At 37.5% G+C, this 15456-nt stretch overlaps 4 protein-coding genes across 5 annotated transcripts in view; 2 read left to right on the forward strand and 2 right to left on the reverse strand.

Annotated features, from left to right (window-relative positions):
• Positions 1-2229: 2229 nt before the first annotated feature.
• Positions 2230-3531, forward strand: LOC108572909 (40S ribosomal protein S11). The gene is made up of 5 exons (XM_017935244.1): positions 2230-2264; positions 2522-2647; positions 2736-2941; positions 3121-3267; positions 3459-3531. The coding sequence occupies exons 1-4, from the start codon at positions 2253-2255 to the stop codon at positions 3242-3244; spliced, it is 468 nt and encodes a 155-aa protein (XP_017790733.1). The 5' UTR covers positions 2230-2252; the 3' UTR covers positions 3245-3267; positions 3459-3531.
• Positions 3532-4448: 917 nt separating this feature from the next.
• LOC108573003 (lysM and putative peptidoglycan-binding domain-containing protein 3) lies at positions 4449-5881 on the reverse strand. 2 transcript variants are annotated; one of them, XM_017935351.1, is made up of 3 exons: positions 5871-5881; positions 5056-5267; positions 4449-4985 (listed from the first exon to the last, which is right to left on the reverse strand). In XM_017935351.1, the coding sequence occupies exons 2-3, from the start codon at positions 5260-5262 to the stop codon at positions 4449-4451; spliced, it is 744 nt and encodes a 247-aa protein (XP_017790840.1). In that variant the 5' UTR covers positions 5263-5267; positions 5871-5881. The 2 variants fall into 2 exon arrangements, with proteins under 2 accessions (XP_017790840.1, XP_017790839.1); XM_017935350.1 differs by lacking the exon at positions 5871-5881 and adding an exon at positions 5447-5593.
• LOC108573004 (cytochrome c oxidase assembly factor 5) lies at positions 5665-6242 on the forward strand. Its single transcript, XM_017935352.1, has 3 exons — positions 5665-5833; positions 5967-6068; positions 6148-6242. The coding sequence occupies exons 1-3, from the start codon at positions 5726-5728 to the stop codon at positions 6187-6189; spliced, it is 252 nt and encodes an 83-aa protein (XP_017790841.1). The 5' UTR covers positions 5665-5725; the 3' UTR covers positions 6190-6242.
• A 1255-nt stretch (positions 6243-7497) lies between these two features.
• LOC108573002 overlaps positions 7498-15456 on the reverse strand; it is an 11927-nt gene continuing 3968 nt past the window's right edge. Inside the window, exons 2-5 of the mRNA XM_017935349.1 lie at positions 11660-11821; positions 9685-9943; positions 9305-9598; positions 7498-8818 (exon numbers count right to left, since the gene is read on the reverse strand). Of these exons, the coding sequence (XP_017790838.1) occupies positions 8604-8818; positions 9305-9598; positions 9685-9943; positions 11660-11821 (930 nt within the window). The 3' untranslated portion in view covers positions 7498-8603. The remainder of the gene's footprint in view (positions 8819-9304; positions 9599-9684; positions 9944-11659; positions 11822-15456) is intronic.

The following is a 15456-nucleotide window of genomic DNA, read 5'->3' on the forward strand; positions in this document are numbered from 1 at the left end:
AATTTGAAAACTTTGAATTCGGAAATTTGAATATTTGAAAATGCCGCGGAATTTGGAATTTTCGAATTCGCAAATTTGGAAATTTGAATATTTGAAAGTTTGAATGTGAAAATTAAAATATTTGAACATTTGAATTTGGAAATTTAGAAATTTGAATTTAAGTTGCAGCAGCACCTATGCAACTGCGAATTTCTATTTATTAATACCGCACTGTCGCGGAGATACTAAACGGGTCTTATGAAACTCAACAATGAAATGGAAACGGGAGCGGAAAATCTGTTCGATTGCGGTCTGCCGTTCACCGCTGCCCGTGGAAGTGACTAAGGTGTAGCCGATGAACGAAAGCGTGACAATATGCAGAGAGTTTAAAGGAAAGACACCATGATTGTCCCGATCGATTCCCACAATGGCAACGATCTGTGACGCGATAATGGGAATACGAGCTCGCGGTTCCGATTTCCAACTACGAGCCAGCCTCTTTTTTCCGTCGCATTGCTAATAAGGTAAAAGAAAACAAGGTGTATACCCGTGTATCTCTGACTTCAATGTCTCTTTATTTCTAACGGTAGAAGAAAAACTAATCATTTCGCTTTAAAAACACAAATTACTATCTTCACAAAAAAATTCCACGAAGGTCGTTGATTTCAAGGTTATGCATAACCTTTCTATAACCTATACAAATTTTTTAATTTCATTCTTATTGTAGTTAATAATAAAATGAATTGCAAAACACAGTATAAGATAACCTATACATAACCCCAAATGTGAAAAATAAAAGATGCTATTAAAAGAAGTAACCTGGCAATCGATAATCGCATCCCACGCAATATAATGGGATTCAACGAGTTTTTAACGATAAAGTACGCAGTCGTATGTCGTTAGGTGGAATTTTAATTCGGGCCGATTACATCTGTGAGGAAGATCCTCGTTAAGAACAGTTACGAACGAGCCACATATACGGGCGTGCTTTACAAACAAATATCGTAAGACTTTATAGATCCTGGAAGTAATGGGATCGTCGTAGAAAACGCGTCTCGGGCCGCCTTTGACTCGCTTCTCGCAGTTAGCACAATAATAATTGCCCGATAATTGGCTCGAAGAATCTTGTATCGTTTAATGGTGTAGGAGAGAAAGAAACACGGAACGAAAAGAGCAAGGCGGTTATTCAACACCGATAAGTACGTATTCATTAAGACAGAGAGGGACTTTAATAGAATCGTGAACGTCTTTCGCGTTTTCCAAACCCCTTTAATTCTCTATGCCCATGCGACGACAGTTTTCTTTATCTCGTTTTTAAACGCCGCGATGCTGCCATCTGACGGCGGAAAATTCAAGCGTAATGAGAGAAAAAAAATTCTTGGCGCGTAAAATACTTCGATAGAAAAGAAACGAACTATCGTTGAGTGTAATTAGAGGATGATCGATTTCTGACGTTATGTTAATTTGAGAATGTAAAGTTAACGTTGAGAATATAAAGGTTCGGAAGATTTGAAAGTTTAACAGGTTTGGAAGAAGTATTACGGAATGCATTAACGTTTACGAGTTACAAAGTACCGAGACGTTTCGATATTGTCCAGATGAGAAAATATATTCACTCACCGCAATCCCGTAGTAAAAAGTTGAATGCGGTGTAGGACGACATGTCTGTTTACGCGTCGACTCGATCAAATTGAATTATCCACGACCCACGCACAACCACAAAAAAACGAAACCAATCTTCCCGGCTGACCACTACGATCTGCAACAAGTTGCAATTTGTAACGGTTTCGATTTCTGTCGTACGATTGATCGACTCGCATGCGCTTTCAGCCTGAGTTCAACTTCACACACTAAAGAAATTATTACGACTTTGTAACCATAAATTTACGAAAAATATTAAACTTTCACTTTAGGCGCACATCTGCTTCTCACTTCACGAAATAATTTTAATTTTACAATTTCAATTTTACAATCATAGCAATTAAGAATACCACACTGCACTTTACCCGCCAAAAAAATTACGTTCGAGAAACGATTAGTTTTAAGAATATTATAGGTATTTATTATAAGAAACAAAGACTCGGTTAATTAATGTTATAGCTGATTAATAAAACAATAAAATTTTAAAATTCACACGTAAAAATGTTAAAATTAAACTACACGAGCGCGGATTGGATGGTTAGCTACCTTTTAACGTTGGTAGAACTGAAAATTCTAAAACGCAATAACGTTGGTCAGCCTTCCGGTTTCTATCGCTCTTTCAGTACGGCAAGATGGCTGATCAGGTACGTTTTCGGTCTTCGTAGCATCAATATGTATAAATTTTTACATTTAACTCCGCCATGTGTAAAATATTATTATTCGTGCAATCAACTTTATCTTAATAGTTGATAAGTAGAAAGAAAATTAATCTATTCAAAAGATTGCAAGAACATTATGATTCGTAATGTGACCGCGACACGTGGTTAGGCTACACGAGTGCATTTAGTACTTCAATATATTGTCGTATAATGGACTGTGCAAAATATCTTTGTACTTTTAGACAGAGCGTGCGTTCCAGAAGCAACCCACGATCTTTCTTAATCGTAAGAAAGGTCTGGGCCCCAAAAGGAGGAAGCCTATGCGATATAGCCGTAATGTAGGTCTGGGTTTCAAAACGCCTCGTGAGGTGAGTGTCTTATTAATTCGAAAAGCAACGAAGTAATATAATATTTAGAAGAAGCGACGTAAATTTCCAATTAACATCCTTTTTTTAGGCTCTGGAGGGAACTTACATTGACAAGAAATGCCCGTTCACTGGTAACATTTCCATCAGAGGACGCATTCTTACGGGAGTAGTACAAAAGATGAAAATGCAAAGGACAATTGTAATTCGCAGGGATTATCTTCACTATATCAGAAAGTACAACCGTTTTGAAAAACGCCATCGTAACATGAGTGTCCACCTTAGTCCATGCTTCAGGTTGATACACATTTTTTTAAGATTTTCGGAAAATAACGCGATAACATGATGATATTGACGACGGTCTTCTGAAAATTTATTTGAAGTAGCTTATTCGTCCACTGAATAAAAATTTAATCTAACATTTACTGTAAACAAAAATATTTTTTGGTAGTTGATAGAGTTATTATTTATTACAGAGATGTCGAAATTGGTGATGTAGTAACAATTGGAGAATGCAGACCACTCAGCAAAACAGTCAGGTTTAATGTTCTGAAAGTTTCCAAAGGAACAGGATCAAAGAAAAGTTTCCAGAAATTCTAAGCTCATAAAAATGATAGTCTAAGGTCAGTAAGATATAAAATTTTTCGTACATTAATGAAAAAATTTAAATATAAAATGATGAACTTGTAAACAACGCGACGGTCTTCTGAATTAGAGTGAACGACATATTGTTTTCTGAACGTTTTTAACATATAACATTAACATGCTTTTGAAATAGGATCCTAGTACTTTACCTTTATTTTATGTCTTACAGGAAAAATTGGCGCTATTGCAAACAAGAAAGAAGAAACATAAATTACCATCTTGATTTGTATCTTACGACGTTACAAATTAATAAATAAAAACATTTCTACGAAAATTTGTTTTATTCAAATAACGTAATATTTTCCTTGGACAGTCCTGCTACAGATATATCGTTCAAGCGGCAAATAAAAATAAAAAAGGTTATAGAATGAGATACAAATTTGTGTTAAAAAATATATTTTTATAAAAGTCAACGAGAAAAACAGTCATTTTATCAAAAGCATATTTTACATGATTCCAAAGCTACTTAATAAAGACGCTTATTGTCACAAGAGAGCATTATGTACTGATCAAAAGTAAAACATTATTAATATAAAACATCTGATTTCATCATAAATATCTTATAATATCAATGTATTTTAAATTACGTCGACGCAAAAGAAAAGTAAAGGTGATGTACCATACAGATCTTTAAAACATTATTAGAACTTAAAAGTAGATATATCCATTTATGCTTTTATACAAGATCTTTACAAAAAGCTGAGTTGCCAATGAACGCGTCTTTGGCGACCCCTGTTTTTAGATATACAAAGTTCGGTAAAATCTACCGAAGAATAATATACAATACATGCAATAGCATGTATACTCGCAACTTTTACTACAGTACGGTATCAAATAGATATTTAATCACAAAGGCACTGTACATCGTGCTGTTTAATAATATCTCTTGATTTTCGTTTATTTGCAAAATTTACCCTTATTTTATTAAAAAGTGCATCTCATTTATTCTCTTTAAATGTAAGAAAATAGTATTTTTCAGTTATTCACTAGGTACCATTTTTATGCCAATAACAGCAATATAATGGCAAGCAGATGAAGATTCTAAATTTACCTTTTAATATAATCTCACTCATAAAATAACATAATCATATTGTTGTTGCAAACCTTGAAAATGCAACAACTTGTAATAACAGCAATATAATCTTTTGTTAAGAAAAAGCTAATGATTAGCAATTGAATGATTTTTAGAAGAAAATTCAGCAATGTAAAGTATATATATAATAGGACCTGCAAAACCTAATAATAAGGAAAATCCAAGGAGCTGAGTCCATGATAATCCACAGTCATCTCCAGAACATTTAAATGAATCTGTCAAATGAGAGTTGTTTGTTTTATTCTCTACTGAGGTAAGCAATTGATCACACTCTGAACTGGTAATTTCTAAAGAATTACTGTTGTTGTAAGATGACAAGGGTTCACAAACTGAATTTAATATAATTGTATTAATCTCAGCCTTTGGCAATTCAGTTGTAACTGGATTTTTCATCAGATCTAATAATGGGCCTTTCATCATTGCATTTTCTATTTCTTCACCAGTAGATATACTTACTTCACTTTGGCCTGCCTGTTTCACACTTTGATTCTGTTCTAATGTCTCAGTCAATATAGAAAATGGTTGAATAGGTACTTTAATAAAGCGTCTTGCATGTATTTCATTTTCTTTGTGAATCTTGTTTATCCTCTTCAATTCAGAGATCTACAAATATCACTTATCATTCAACTTTATTCCAATACAATCTTAGTTTGCTTTCTTCTTATATTATTACCGTGCATCTGTACCGCAATGCCAAAGCTTGCAATGTATCCTCTGATTTCAATAGAACATTTATCACTTCCACTTTACGTGGCAATGATGTAGATCTATTACGTTGTTGTAGAGGTATATTGTCTTCATCTCCACTGTTTTCATCATCAGAGTATAAAAAGACATAATGTGGGGAACCATCCCTCTGATTTCCACGTTGATAAACCATCTGTTCTATAGGAATTACCACACTTTATACACAAATATCAGTTTTGTAACAGACTAAAAAACTTCAAGAAGTGTTACACTACTTGGATCACTTTTCAAATATATAATTTAATGAAATTGCATTAAGAAGATAATACTACATATGTGATCTGTCAAATGCACGACCGTCAAGGTTGACAATTTACCTCAATTACTCGTTGAATGTAAATTTTGGTTATTATCTTTTATCGTTCGTCATACGTATCGTTCGAAAGGAAATGGCATGTCAAAATAAAACTGTTCTCTAAATCCTGCGTCGATCATGTACGAAACATAAATTTTGTCACAGTTCGTGCGAGTTATACACGTACATACAATAAAGATAGGTTAGGGTTGATATTACGCATTTCATGGAACGTAAAATTGTGTACTACGCGTTCACTAGACATTTACGTGCAGAATTTGCACGTTAATTGTTTTTCAAGATGATAAAGTACTTGGAAGAAGGTGAAAGATTAAAAGATAAGTCTAAATGTGCTCATTTGCGTGCGAGTTTAAAGATGTGTATGTTGGAAACGGATTGTTGTAAAATTGTGAGTGGTTAAAACATATTTTAACTTATATAATTACAGTATATCGTGAATTGTACGAATTCATAATGGATACAATGTAACTGTAGACATCAATTGTACAAATCAATTACACAGTGTGTTTGTTTCATTTCAGGAAAGGCGAACGCCCAGAGATTGTTTACTGAACAAAGATCCGTCTGTTCCTGACCAATGTTACGCATTGCGTCAATCGTTTTTCGAATGTAAACATTCAATTGTAAGTACAACAAAATACAAGTAAATAAAAGAAACTTAAGTGAAGAAATAAATTAGGTTAATGCACCTTGTTGTTCTAGATTGATGGAAGACGAAGATTCAGAGGACCCAGGGGTAATTAATGACATCTTATCAACCTTGTAAAGAAATAAAAGAAAAAAAGTGAATGACATAACACAGACTGTAAGAGGTAATATTAGAAGTGATTTATTATTATTCCGTTATTATTCGTTGTACATGATATAATAAATCCTATCATAATTGCGAAGTATCAATGTATTCGTACAATCTTGTTTTGCCTGACGAAAACAACACGCGGAATTCGCGAGTTGAAACTCGATTTCCTGGTACGATTGCAGTGTTACCCTGAAGAGGCGTTTACTCCTTCGCGGAGCAAAAAGTATTATTCTTGTAAACAAACTTGTGCAGGCAAAGAATCGTTATCTTAACGGCGTTTCTCCTCAATGGACAAAACCCAATCACACCTCACGTAATCGAGTCACGCAGTCACGCTATTTTTTTTTTTTTATTTTATTTTCGTTGGGGGGTCGCGCTCAATCGCATACGTATTTTTACGCGTGTATCGTTTCGTCGCGATACACGTGGGATCACAGTAAAATCGCGAGCCTTTTTTTTTTATTATTTATCTCGTTTGTTAATTTTGTTCGTTCGTCTTATACTTAAAGAGCATCTTGTTCCACATGTTTGTTTCAGCGAGTACGAAGGGACGTATTTTCATTTTTTTTAAAACAAGTATACGCCGTCGGATCCTTAAAAATCTACGTTTAACTGATCGCGCCTGCGCAATCGTCCTAGCTATTGTCTGTATGCAACAAGCGTATATTGACTATACGTTTTTATTTCGATTTTCTCGTGTGTTTTTTTTTTCTTTTTTGTACTACAATGCCGATTTTCACGCTACTCGTTCTCACCCTAAAATTTCTACGGGCACCTAAAGAAAGATCTGGTTTAAGCTTTCCCCGTGTCTCTCGACCAATCTATCTATTTCTCCCGCCATAAAAAACGCGGGAGACCTAACCTCCAACGTTGTCGACGAACAAAACACAAATTCGAAAGTGAAACAACGCTCGTGTTGTATCGATCACGTTATTTGCGTTTCAAAGTCATAGTTCGTTCGTTAATGCTGTCATTTACGATCAAAACCCGCGAGTATCGATAATCCAGGCAAGGATATGTAATATCAAACGTGTGAATGCAATTAATAAAAGATCTGGAGATTATGTTTACAGAGTGTCCCTCGACTTGAAGTGCCTCTACCATGTCAAGGTATCTGCTTTTTACTCGCCTAACTGATCTCGCAAAGTGTGTGTGTGTGTGTGTGTACGTGTTTGTGTAACATTTTCAACGAATATTTCCTTTTCCGTTTATCCAAGAAATTCTCGCGACACCCTCTCGTTGTGTTCGTTGTGATATATGCGGTAATCGATCGAATATCACAGTTTCTCGAGTATAATGATATGTAGTTAGCGATTTAATCGATAGTCGTCGATAATATAGTAATAAAAGTGTCTCGCAAATCTCTATGTATGTACATGCAAGATGCGCCTCGAGGTTATTGAGCGACGCGTACGCTCGCATAAAACGCTGGATGAAATATGTAAAGTCGAAAAATACAAACTGGCCAGAGGCGTAGCTAGACCGGGTGTGCAGCCCGAAGCGTACAGATTTTTCATCGAGATTTCCCTAAAGCGTATACGAACGTGCCTCCCTTTCAACTTTTCTTTCGTCTTTTCGCCATACTTTTTTCCCCTGTCTCGTCGTGACCAGAGAAAGAGAGAGTGAGAGTGAGATAAAGGTAGAGAAAGAGAGAGAGAGAGAGAGAGATCACGACCGAAAGGTCTCCAATTTATCCTGTGGACTGTGGCTATTGAACTCTGGCGTTAGGAAGGAGGGGGGGCAGAGTTGGGGCTCGTTTCACGAAATTGCGAGATTCGTAATAACGTCGGCAGTACGGCTCGATAAAAGTGGCGAGTGGCGGCGCGTTACACGGCCACGTGAAACTCGTTACACCGCGATGGCGCGATATAGAAAATAAGTGACTTTATAAAACCGGGCAGAATTCGTGAAACGATCAAAGTGTGTATGTATGTATAGTACGTAGAGCTGGATCTACCAATATTACAGGAGGCTGGTTTTTACGACATAACCACGAAACGAGCCCTGAAAAATCTTTTTCCCCTTTTATCCGCTGATTACCACTGTATTGTAACAATAAACGTTCTTCGTTTACCGTGTTTATCCGCCGATCGAAAATGTTTTCCCCTCTCGCTATTCTCGAGACTAGAGAGATCCTTATCGACTATAGAATATTGCGTTCGCCGAGTGGGATAACAACGCTAAACCACGCAACACCACGAGCTTAGTTGTTGACGCGTGCAACGCGAACGAACCGCGACAGGCGTACCAGCCTGGCACCGATGATTCTCGTTCCCTGCTAGTGGATGGTTCACAGAGTGGACCTTTCCCCGCGTTGCACCGTGGCGTCCTTCTCGCGTGGTCAGCGTTTCCGAAGGAATCAGAAACACACAGATGGTCGATAGAGACCCGTGTAACCGCACAAACGGGCACGCAACGCCGGCAACAGGATCGCCGCCGCGGAGAGATTGTCTTGCAGCTGCGAGCACTCGCAGATCAGGAGGTACATCTTGTCACCCTGCGACATGGACTTGTGCAGCGTGATCCGCCTCAGGCCTACCGATTTCGGCAAGTATCGGTATATCATGCGGGCACCTGGGGCAAATTCAGTTTTTCACCTTGAGTTTTCTTGAAGAACTCGACTGTTCTTTACTACTAGAGGAATACTGTAAGAGGAAGGGAGATGAAGGAACAGTCATAGATCATCGTAGGTTAACTAGCACGACGATTTATCCTGGTACGAAAATAGAAAGTGGTAAATGCTTTGTTAGATGTTTATGAAAACATCACTGTCTCATAGCTGAGGCTTTCCTGGTTAAAACGAGCCCAAACATGACCACATTCGGATGATTTTCACTACTCTGTGTGAGCTGGGTTAAAAATTAAAGCGCACCCGGTATAATACTTTTAGTTAAATATAGTCGGAATTGGGTCGTGTTTGACCTCCTTTTCATCAGGAAAAGCTCACCTATTCGTTGCTAATATTTTCGTCGACCTATAACGAAAAACGAAAACAAAATGGCGTCACTAATGGAGGAGAGTTTAAATAAAATGTAACTCTATAAGAATAGAACATAGTACCAGTCCAGTAGAGCCAGTTCTGTTCGAACTTGAGGCCGTCGTCGCCCTCGAACACCTTAAAAATCGAGACGATGTAGCCGGTGGACGGAATCGGTGGTCTGACACCAGGTGGTTCCAGAGGTGGCCTCGCTATAGTGGCCACCTCATTGAACAAATCCAACGTATGACTGGCCGCGTACCGTAGATCCCTAGGATCAAACTTCCTCAGGGCAGCGCATTGAACCTCGTTGTAGAAATCCACAGGATCTGTCTTCTGCTTGTTTATCAGGTAATACGTGATGAAAGGAAAATCCGCTGAAATAACAATCGTCGAATTACAATCGTGAAATGTTCCAAGGATCATCTACAATATATACACATCGTTTTTATCGTACAATTACCATTTTTCTCCATATTCGTGAGTAGAATGCTCTGAGAAGCAGACGGTGCTATTTCAGCGACCAATTCAGCCGCGGTGTCCCGTTGTAGGATCAACGGCCGGGAGACCGGAGACTCCATCAAAGGATCCAGCGGCTCCAGTGGCGTCATGAAATGCGCGAGAACACATTGCTTCGGGTCCTCAACCTCGAGGACCGACAGAGGACTTCCTGGCCTCTTTTTGTCCGCGATCGGCGCGTGCTGGAACGAGTCGGAATAAAGCTGTGGTTGGGAAAAAGAACGATTAATCACTTGTTCAATTTCTCTCTGTATTCTACTTGGTATCACTATCCACGATGCATCAATCGAAAAGGTTATTCTGTTAATCATTCAAGTAGTAGGACATTTTAGTGCAGTTAATCACAAATATTCCTCTTGTTTACTCCGTATTTTTAGCGTTACTATTTTCAACACAATTTACTGTTCACAAATATCTGCAAACTTTTCTCCAGAAAAATTCATAAGAATTCACGAGCAGTGGCGTGTAACCGTGAGAAGTTAGCAGCCTCGAAAAATAGGTAGAACACGAACGAAAGAGAAGATCCACGCATAAATTAGTATGGATAATGTGGTAAACGCATTTACGCTACTCTAATACGTCATTCATCAGACTTTTGTTGTACTCCGCCCCGATGGCTACCGCTTTTGTCTATTTTTACGCGGTTGAGGCCGGGCCAGCAAGGTCGTAGCTGCTCACTCTGCCTCTAAGGCCAATAACTCGAGCATTCTGGTTTTAGCAGGTGCATTCCTGATTAGCGTAGTTTCGTGCAGAACACCTCTCGTATGATTTATTACCGTTCTACTCGATGAGAAATATGATTATCGATACACGGGGGAAGGGAGTTGTATTCACGTGCACAGGATCCACCATTCTCGATGGCGTCGTTTCGAGAGATTTCACTCGACGGAGAAACGAATAGGCACATACACCGGGAACCGTGCTTTCAGGGAGCTTTCGTTGATCGATCATTGCGCGGCATGCAAGGTTATGACGTTCTATGGGCGTATTGCAAAATGTGTTCTGGGTTACGAAGGGTAAAATTAGGATGTGTTGGAGTGCATCGAGGCATTCAATAGCTGGAAATCCTAGAAGTTTCTGTTAGCGTTTTTGGTCATTGTTGATGTTACGATTATGCAGAAGTTGGAGAAATAGTCGGTGTAAGAAAAATTTGAGAAAAACGTGGAATTTGAGTGATCCGAGAGGTGCTGTTTATTTAATTTACTATAGTGGGTGAACAAATTATGATCACTTATTTGAAAACGCATGGAAAGTATATGTAATAATAATAAAAAGTATTGTCACATTTTTGATAATATGCACCAAGGATTTTGAAGCTTCAACAAATTATTTAATATATTTTTTAATATTTCGTCATGTCACCCTTCGCATCTAGAATTGCTTGAATAAATCTCGGTATATTTTCAATATTTTCTCTACAGTTCTCTTTTATTCCTACGTCACGAACAATTCCCATAGGTTTTCTATTAAATTCATATCCGGTCGAGTTGCCAGGCCATTTAAATTTCCGAAAACTTCAATTTCTTTAAGTCAAAATCTAATCAAATCGTCTATCTATGCGTTAATAACAAAAAAGGATACATTTTACCACCCTTGATATCACAACACTACAGAAAACACAAAATACCAAATTTTTTCATTCGATCGTAACAATTTGATCACCCAGTGTATATCAAGCGTTCAAAGCCATGCAAAAATAATCTGTGAAACTCTACAACTGCTTGTTAGCAAATTTTCACAAATTATCACGCTTCTTCGTTATCCAAAAAACAATAATTCTTTCACGAAGAATGCGAGACGAACGGTAGAAATGGAAGGCTAGGTGATTCTAAAGGCGCTATTTACTACACGAAGCGTTTGAGAAAGTAATGCAAAAATCGTGTGGTGCATTGAGTTCGATAAAAATTTCTGGCACGTACCGGTACTCCCGCAGGTAAAAAGCGTTCAAGAGATGCGAGGGGAATGATGAAACAGTCGCGGTCCAAGGTGGCCAGGGAGATTGGTTCGCCACGCGGAGGGCTGTTTCCGGAAACCACCAGGGGCGTGTACGCGCCGGATGTCCGGTTCCCACTGAAGGAAACCTACGAACGACGGCATACAATTCGGGATAATTAACTTCTGGTGACCTGGCTATTGCGTACACTCCAACGAATTAGAAACCTTCTGTCCACCCAAAAAGTTCACCTAAACTGTGTCCACCGAGTTTGTATTACGAGGCTTCCTGTTTCGAAGCTTACACAGCTTCGAAAAGAGAATACTTCAGAGTGTCGTTCTTTTTTCCTCGAGATTATATTCCTTGGAATTGCAAGGTAGTTAATATTTTGTGCAAGTAAAAGTTTTTGCCGGAATTGTGAATTTTTATTTCACTTTTAAAAAAAAGATTCATTCTTTAAATAACATCTTTACTTTTTTACGCGTTTCCAATCGAACGTGTTACTCTCCAGAGAGAGATATAAAAATTGCAGAGTAAGTAGAGTGAATAAAAAATGGAATAAAAGTGGAGTGAATAAAATGAAATTAGAGAACGAAGTGAAGTTCGTTTACTTAACGGTGCAGTAAAATAAAATGTTTCTGAATTAAATGTAACCGTGGACTGGTATTGTTTGATACGAAGGATTCATTGGAAAATTGTGGATTTATTTAATCTGATCTACTATTTTTCAATCTTCCTAAAACTGGAAGACGAACGTAACAAAGTTACACTACATAGTTACGTCTGATAACTATACAACTACTTCACATGTTCCGCCCAAAATTGAACGATTTACCAAAAATATTTCACGCCCAAGATGCTTAAAACAAATTAGTCCAACTTTTCAGATTAACTTTTTTAATTAACCTCAACTTTGTCGCAACTCATCTGACTAGTTTTCCTTAAATTAAAAAAAAAAAAAGAAAGCGAAATGCTACGTGTGTCGAGAATCTTCTCCCGTTCGTCTCGAATTTTCACCCGCGACGAAAAGTTCCAGCGACAGAGATCCGTCACGCGTCAGTATCGCGATTCCTCCTCCACTTCTGAGATCCATTCGTCGAAGGAAAAGGCGGGATCGTAAATAGCGCGGCGCGGCGGTTCGACGATCGTATTTACCCGTGTTTCCGCGTCGAGCACCGCGCGTCTGTTGCATTTTTAACGGGCCGCGTATCCGCGTGAACGAACGACACCCTCGAGTAACAAGTGAATGTTAAAGTCGTCGTCGTCGCCGCGATCTAGGTTAACGCTTCTCTCCTTTCGTTCTTCCCTCCGTTTCCGTTTCGCGCCAGGGCTATTCGACGCGTGGAGTCGCGTCGCGCCGTGATTTATGAGGACGCGCCAGCTCAGCTAACCGCTCTCGACATTTTCGACGGCGGCGCGACATTTTCGACATCAACGAGGAGAACAGTTTTGGACAGGGTGTTAAGGATAATCGAGCGGAGGATAGGTGAGTTTAAAGGGACGAGTCACACATCGGGTCGTTTCGGCGTGTACCATGTGTGAGAGTTGGACGTTGAAGGATTTGACAGTCTTTCAGTTTCCGGGGAATTTTCGGTGTTAGTTGAATTCATCTATCCTGAGAATTTCGGTGTCTTTCTGGGTCTATGGAGCTATTCGTTCGTGATCCTCTTGGACTGGGAGACGAATCTTGGCTATCTGTTGGGGTTGTAAGGGAAATTTGGATATTCCGAATATTAATATTGGGAATATTAATATTTGAATAATTTGAATGTTGGGAATATTAATATTCGAATAATTTGAATATTGGGAATATTAATATTCGAATAATTTGAATAGTGGGAATATTAATATTCGAATAATTTGAATAGTGGGAATATTAATATTCGAAATTTTTGAATATTTGGGATATTAATATTGGGAATATTAGTAATCGAATAATTTGAATATTGAGAATATTAATATTCGAATAATTTGAATAGTGGGAATATTAATATTCGAATAATTTGAATATTGGGAATATTAATATTTGAATAATTTGAATAGTGGGAATATTAATATTCGAATAATTTGAATAGTGGGAATATTAATATTCGAATAATTTGAATATTGGGAATATTAATATTTGAATAATTTGAATAGTGGGAATATTAATATTCGAATAATTTGAATAGTGGGAATATTAATATTCGAATAATTTGAATATTGGGAATATTAATACTCGGAACATTAATAATCGAATAATTTGAATAGTGGGAATATTAATATTCGAAATTTTTGAATATTTGGGATATTAATATTGAGAATATTAATAATCGAATAATTTGAATATTGGGAATATTAATATTCGAATAATTTGAATAGTGGGAATATTAATATTCGAATAATTTGAATATTCAGAATGTGAATATTGGGAATATTAATAATCGAATAATTTGAATATTGAGAATATTAATATTCCAATATCAGTTCTAGTATTCTCGAAAACTAAGCCTCTTCAAAACTTCATTCTCCTTTTCCAACTTCTTTTTTCACGAGGAATCATTTCATTTTCTCACTTTTTTCCTTACTCTACCACTATCACAGAGACACCCTGTAGAATACTCTAGACTACAGCCATTCCAAATGATCAATGGTGTTCCATAAAACAGAGTATTGACAATAAGTATTTCTCAAGGTCCAAGGAACATTTCATTCATAAATAATTACGCAAAAATACAGTCCACGTATCCCCTGTACAAATGTTACATATTTAATAAGGACTGATCATTTTTCCTTCCTTTTCTCTGTTGACCAAATGATAACACTGCTACAACAAACGACGATGCATCATGTCACGATGCAAATTACGCTGCAACCTGCCGTCCACGCTGCTCCCTGGCACAGTTGGCGCATTGGTAATTGAAATTATTTCGCAACAATGAGCCACGGAACGGTAGCACAGGATGTATAATTAAAGTTCAAGATCGAGGCCGGTCTATTGATCGAGGCACGCGAAGTCTACAAATTTTCTTCCGCTCCGCCGGTGAGAGCAGTAGACAAGAAGGTAAATCGTGGTTTTTTCGGGGATTCCCACTGTTCCCACTGATTCACCGGGATTTCTCGTTCGAGAGTCGAGTTCACACGCGAAATTGATTTCAACGTAGTACCAACCCTTCCTACCTACTGATCATCGTTAAAGATTTACAGACTGCACGGAGAATTTTTTTATTATCCTCACTTTCCACCAAATTAAACGTTAGAAATATTTTTATTCTCGCGTTACGACGTAGTTTGAGAGAAAAAGTGATCGTTATGTGTATACTTAGCGAAATAGTTCATTATTGAACGCTGGTGTACGAAATTTTCGAATGTTTAAGGTGCAGAGTATGAAAATTAAGACACACTGTCGTTCGTGACTAATGGGACACCCCTTGTATTCGATAAATTTTCAAACTCGATTTTCTAGAGAACGAGGCTTCCAATGAAAAAATAGTATTCTTTACTTTCGGCTTGTTTTTATATGTAAAATCGATCCCAGTAAAAAAATTAATTAAGAAATTATTAAAATTGTTAACTTTCTTTATACAAATTTTTGTGTAATATGCAATGCACAGTGATCCCGAACTCTTGACCTGTACTGCAGGTGTACTCGTAATATTATTACGAGATTCCAAGTTGAATCATTCTTTTTTAATTAAAAAATTTTTTAATAACTAAGTATACCTCACGTTCAGCGTTGCCTAATTTTCAGTCGACGACATATTAAAATATTCTTAAAAATTGAAGAAATTAAAAACAGAAAAT

The sequence above is a fragment of the Habropoda laboriosa genome, unplaced genomic scaffold, assembly GCF_001263275.1.
Source record: "Habropoda laboriosa isolate 0110345459 unplaced genomic scaffold, ASM126327v1 scaffold102, whole genome shotgun sequence".
In the NCBI taxonomy this organism is placed as follows: Eukaryota; Metazoa; Arthropoda; class Insecta; order Hymenoptera; family Apidae; genus Habropoda; species Habropoda laboriosa.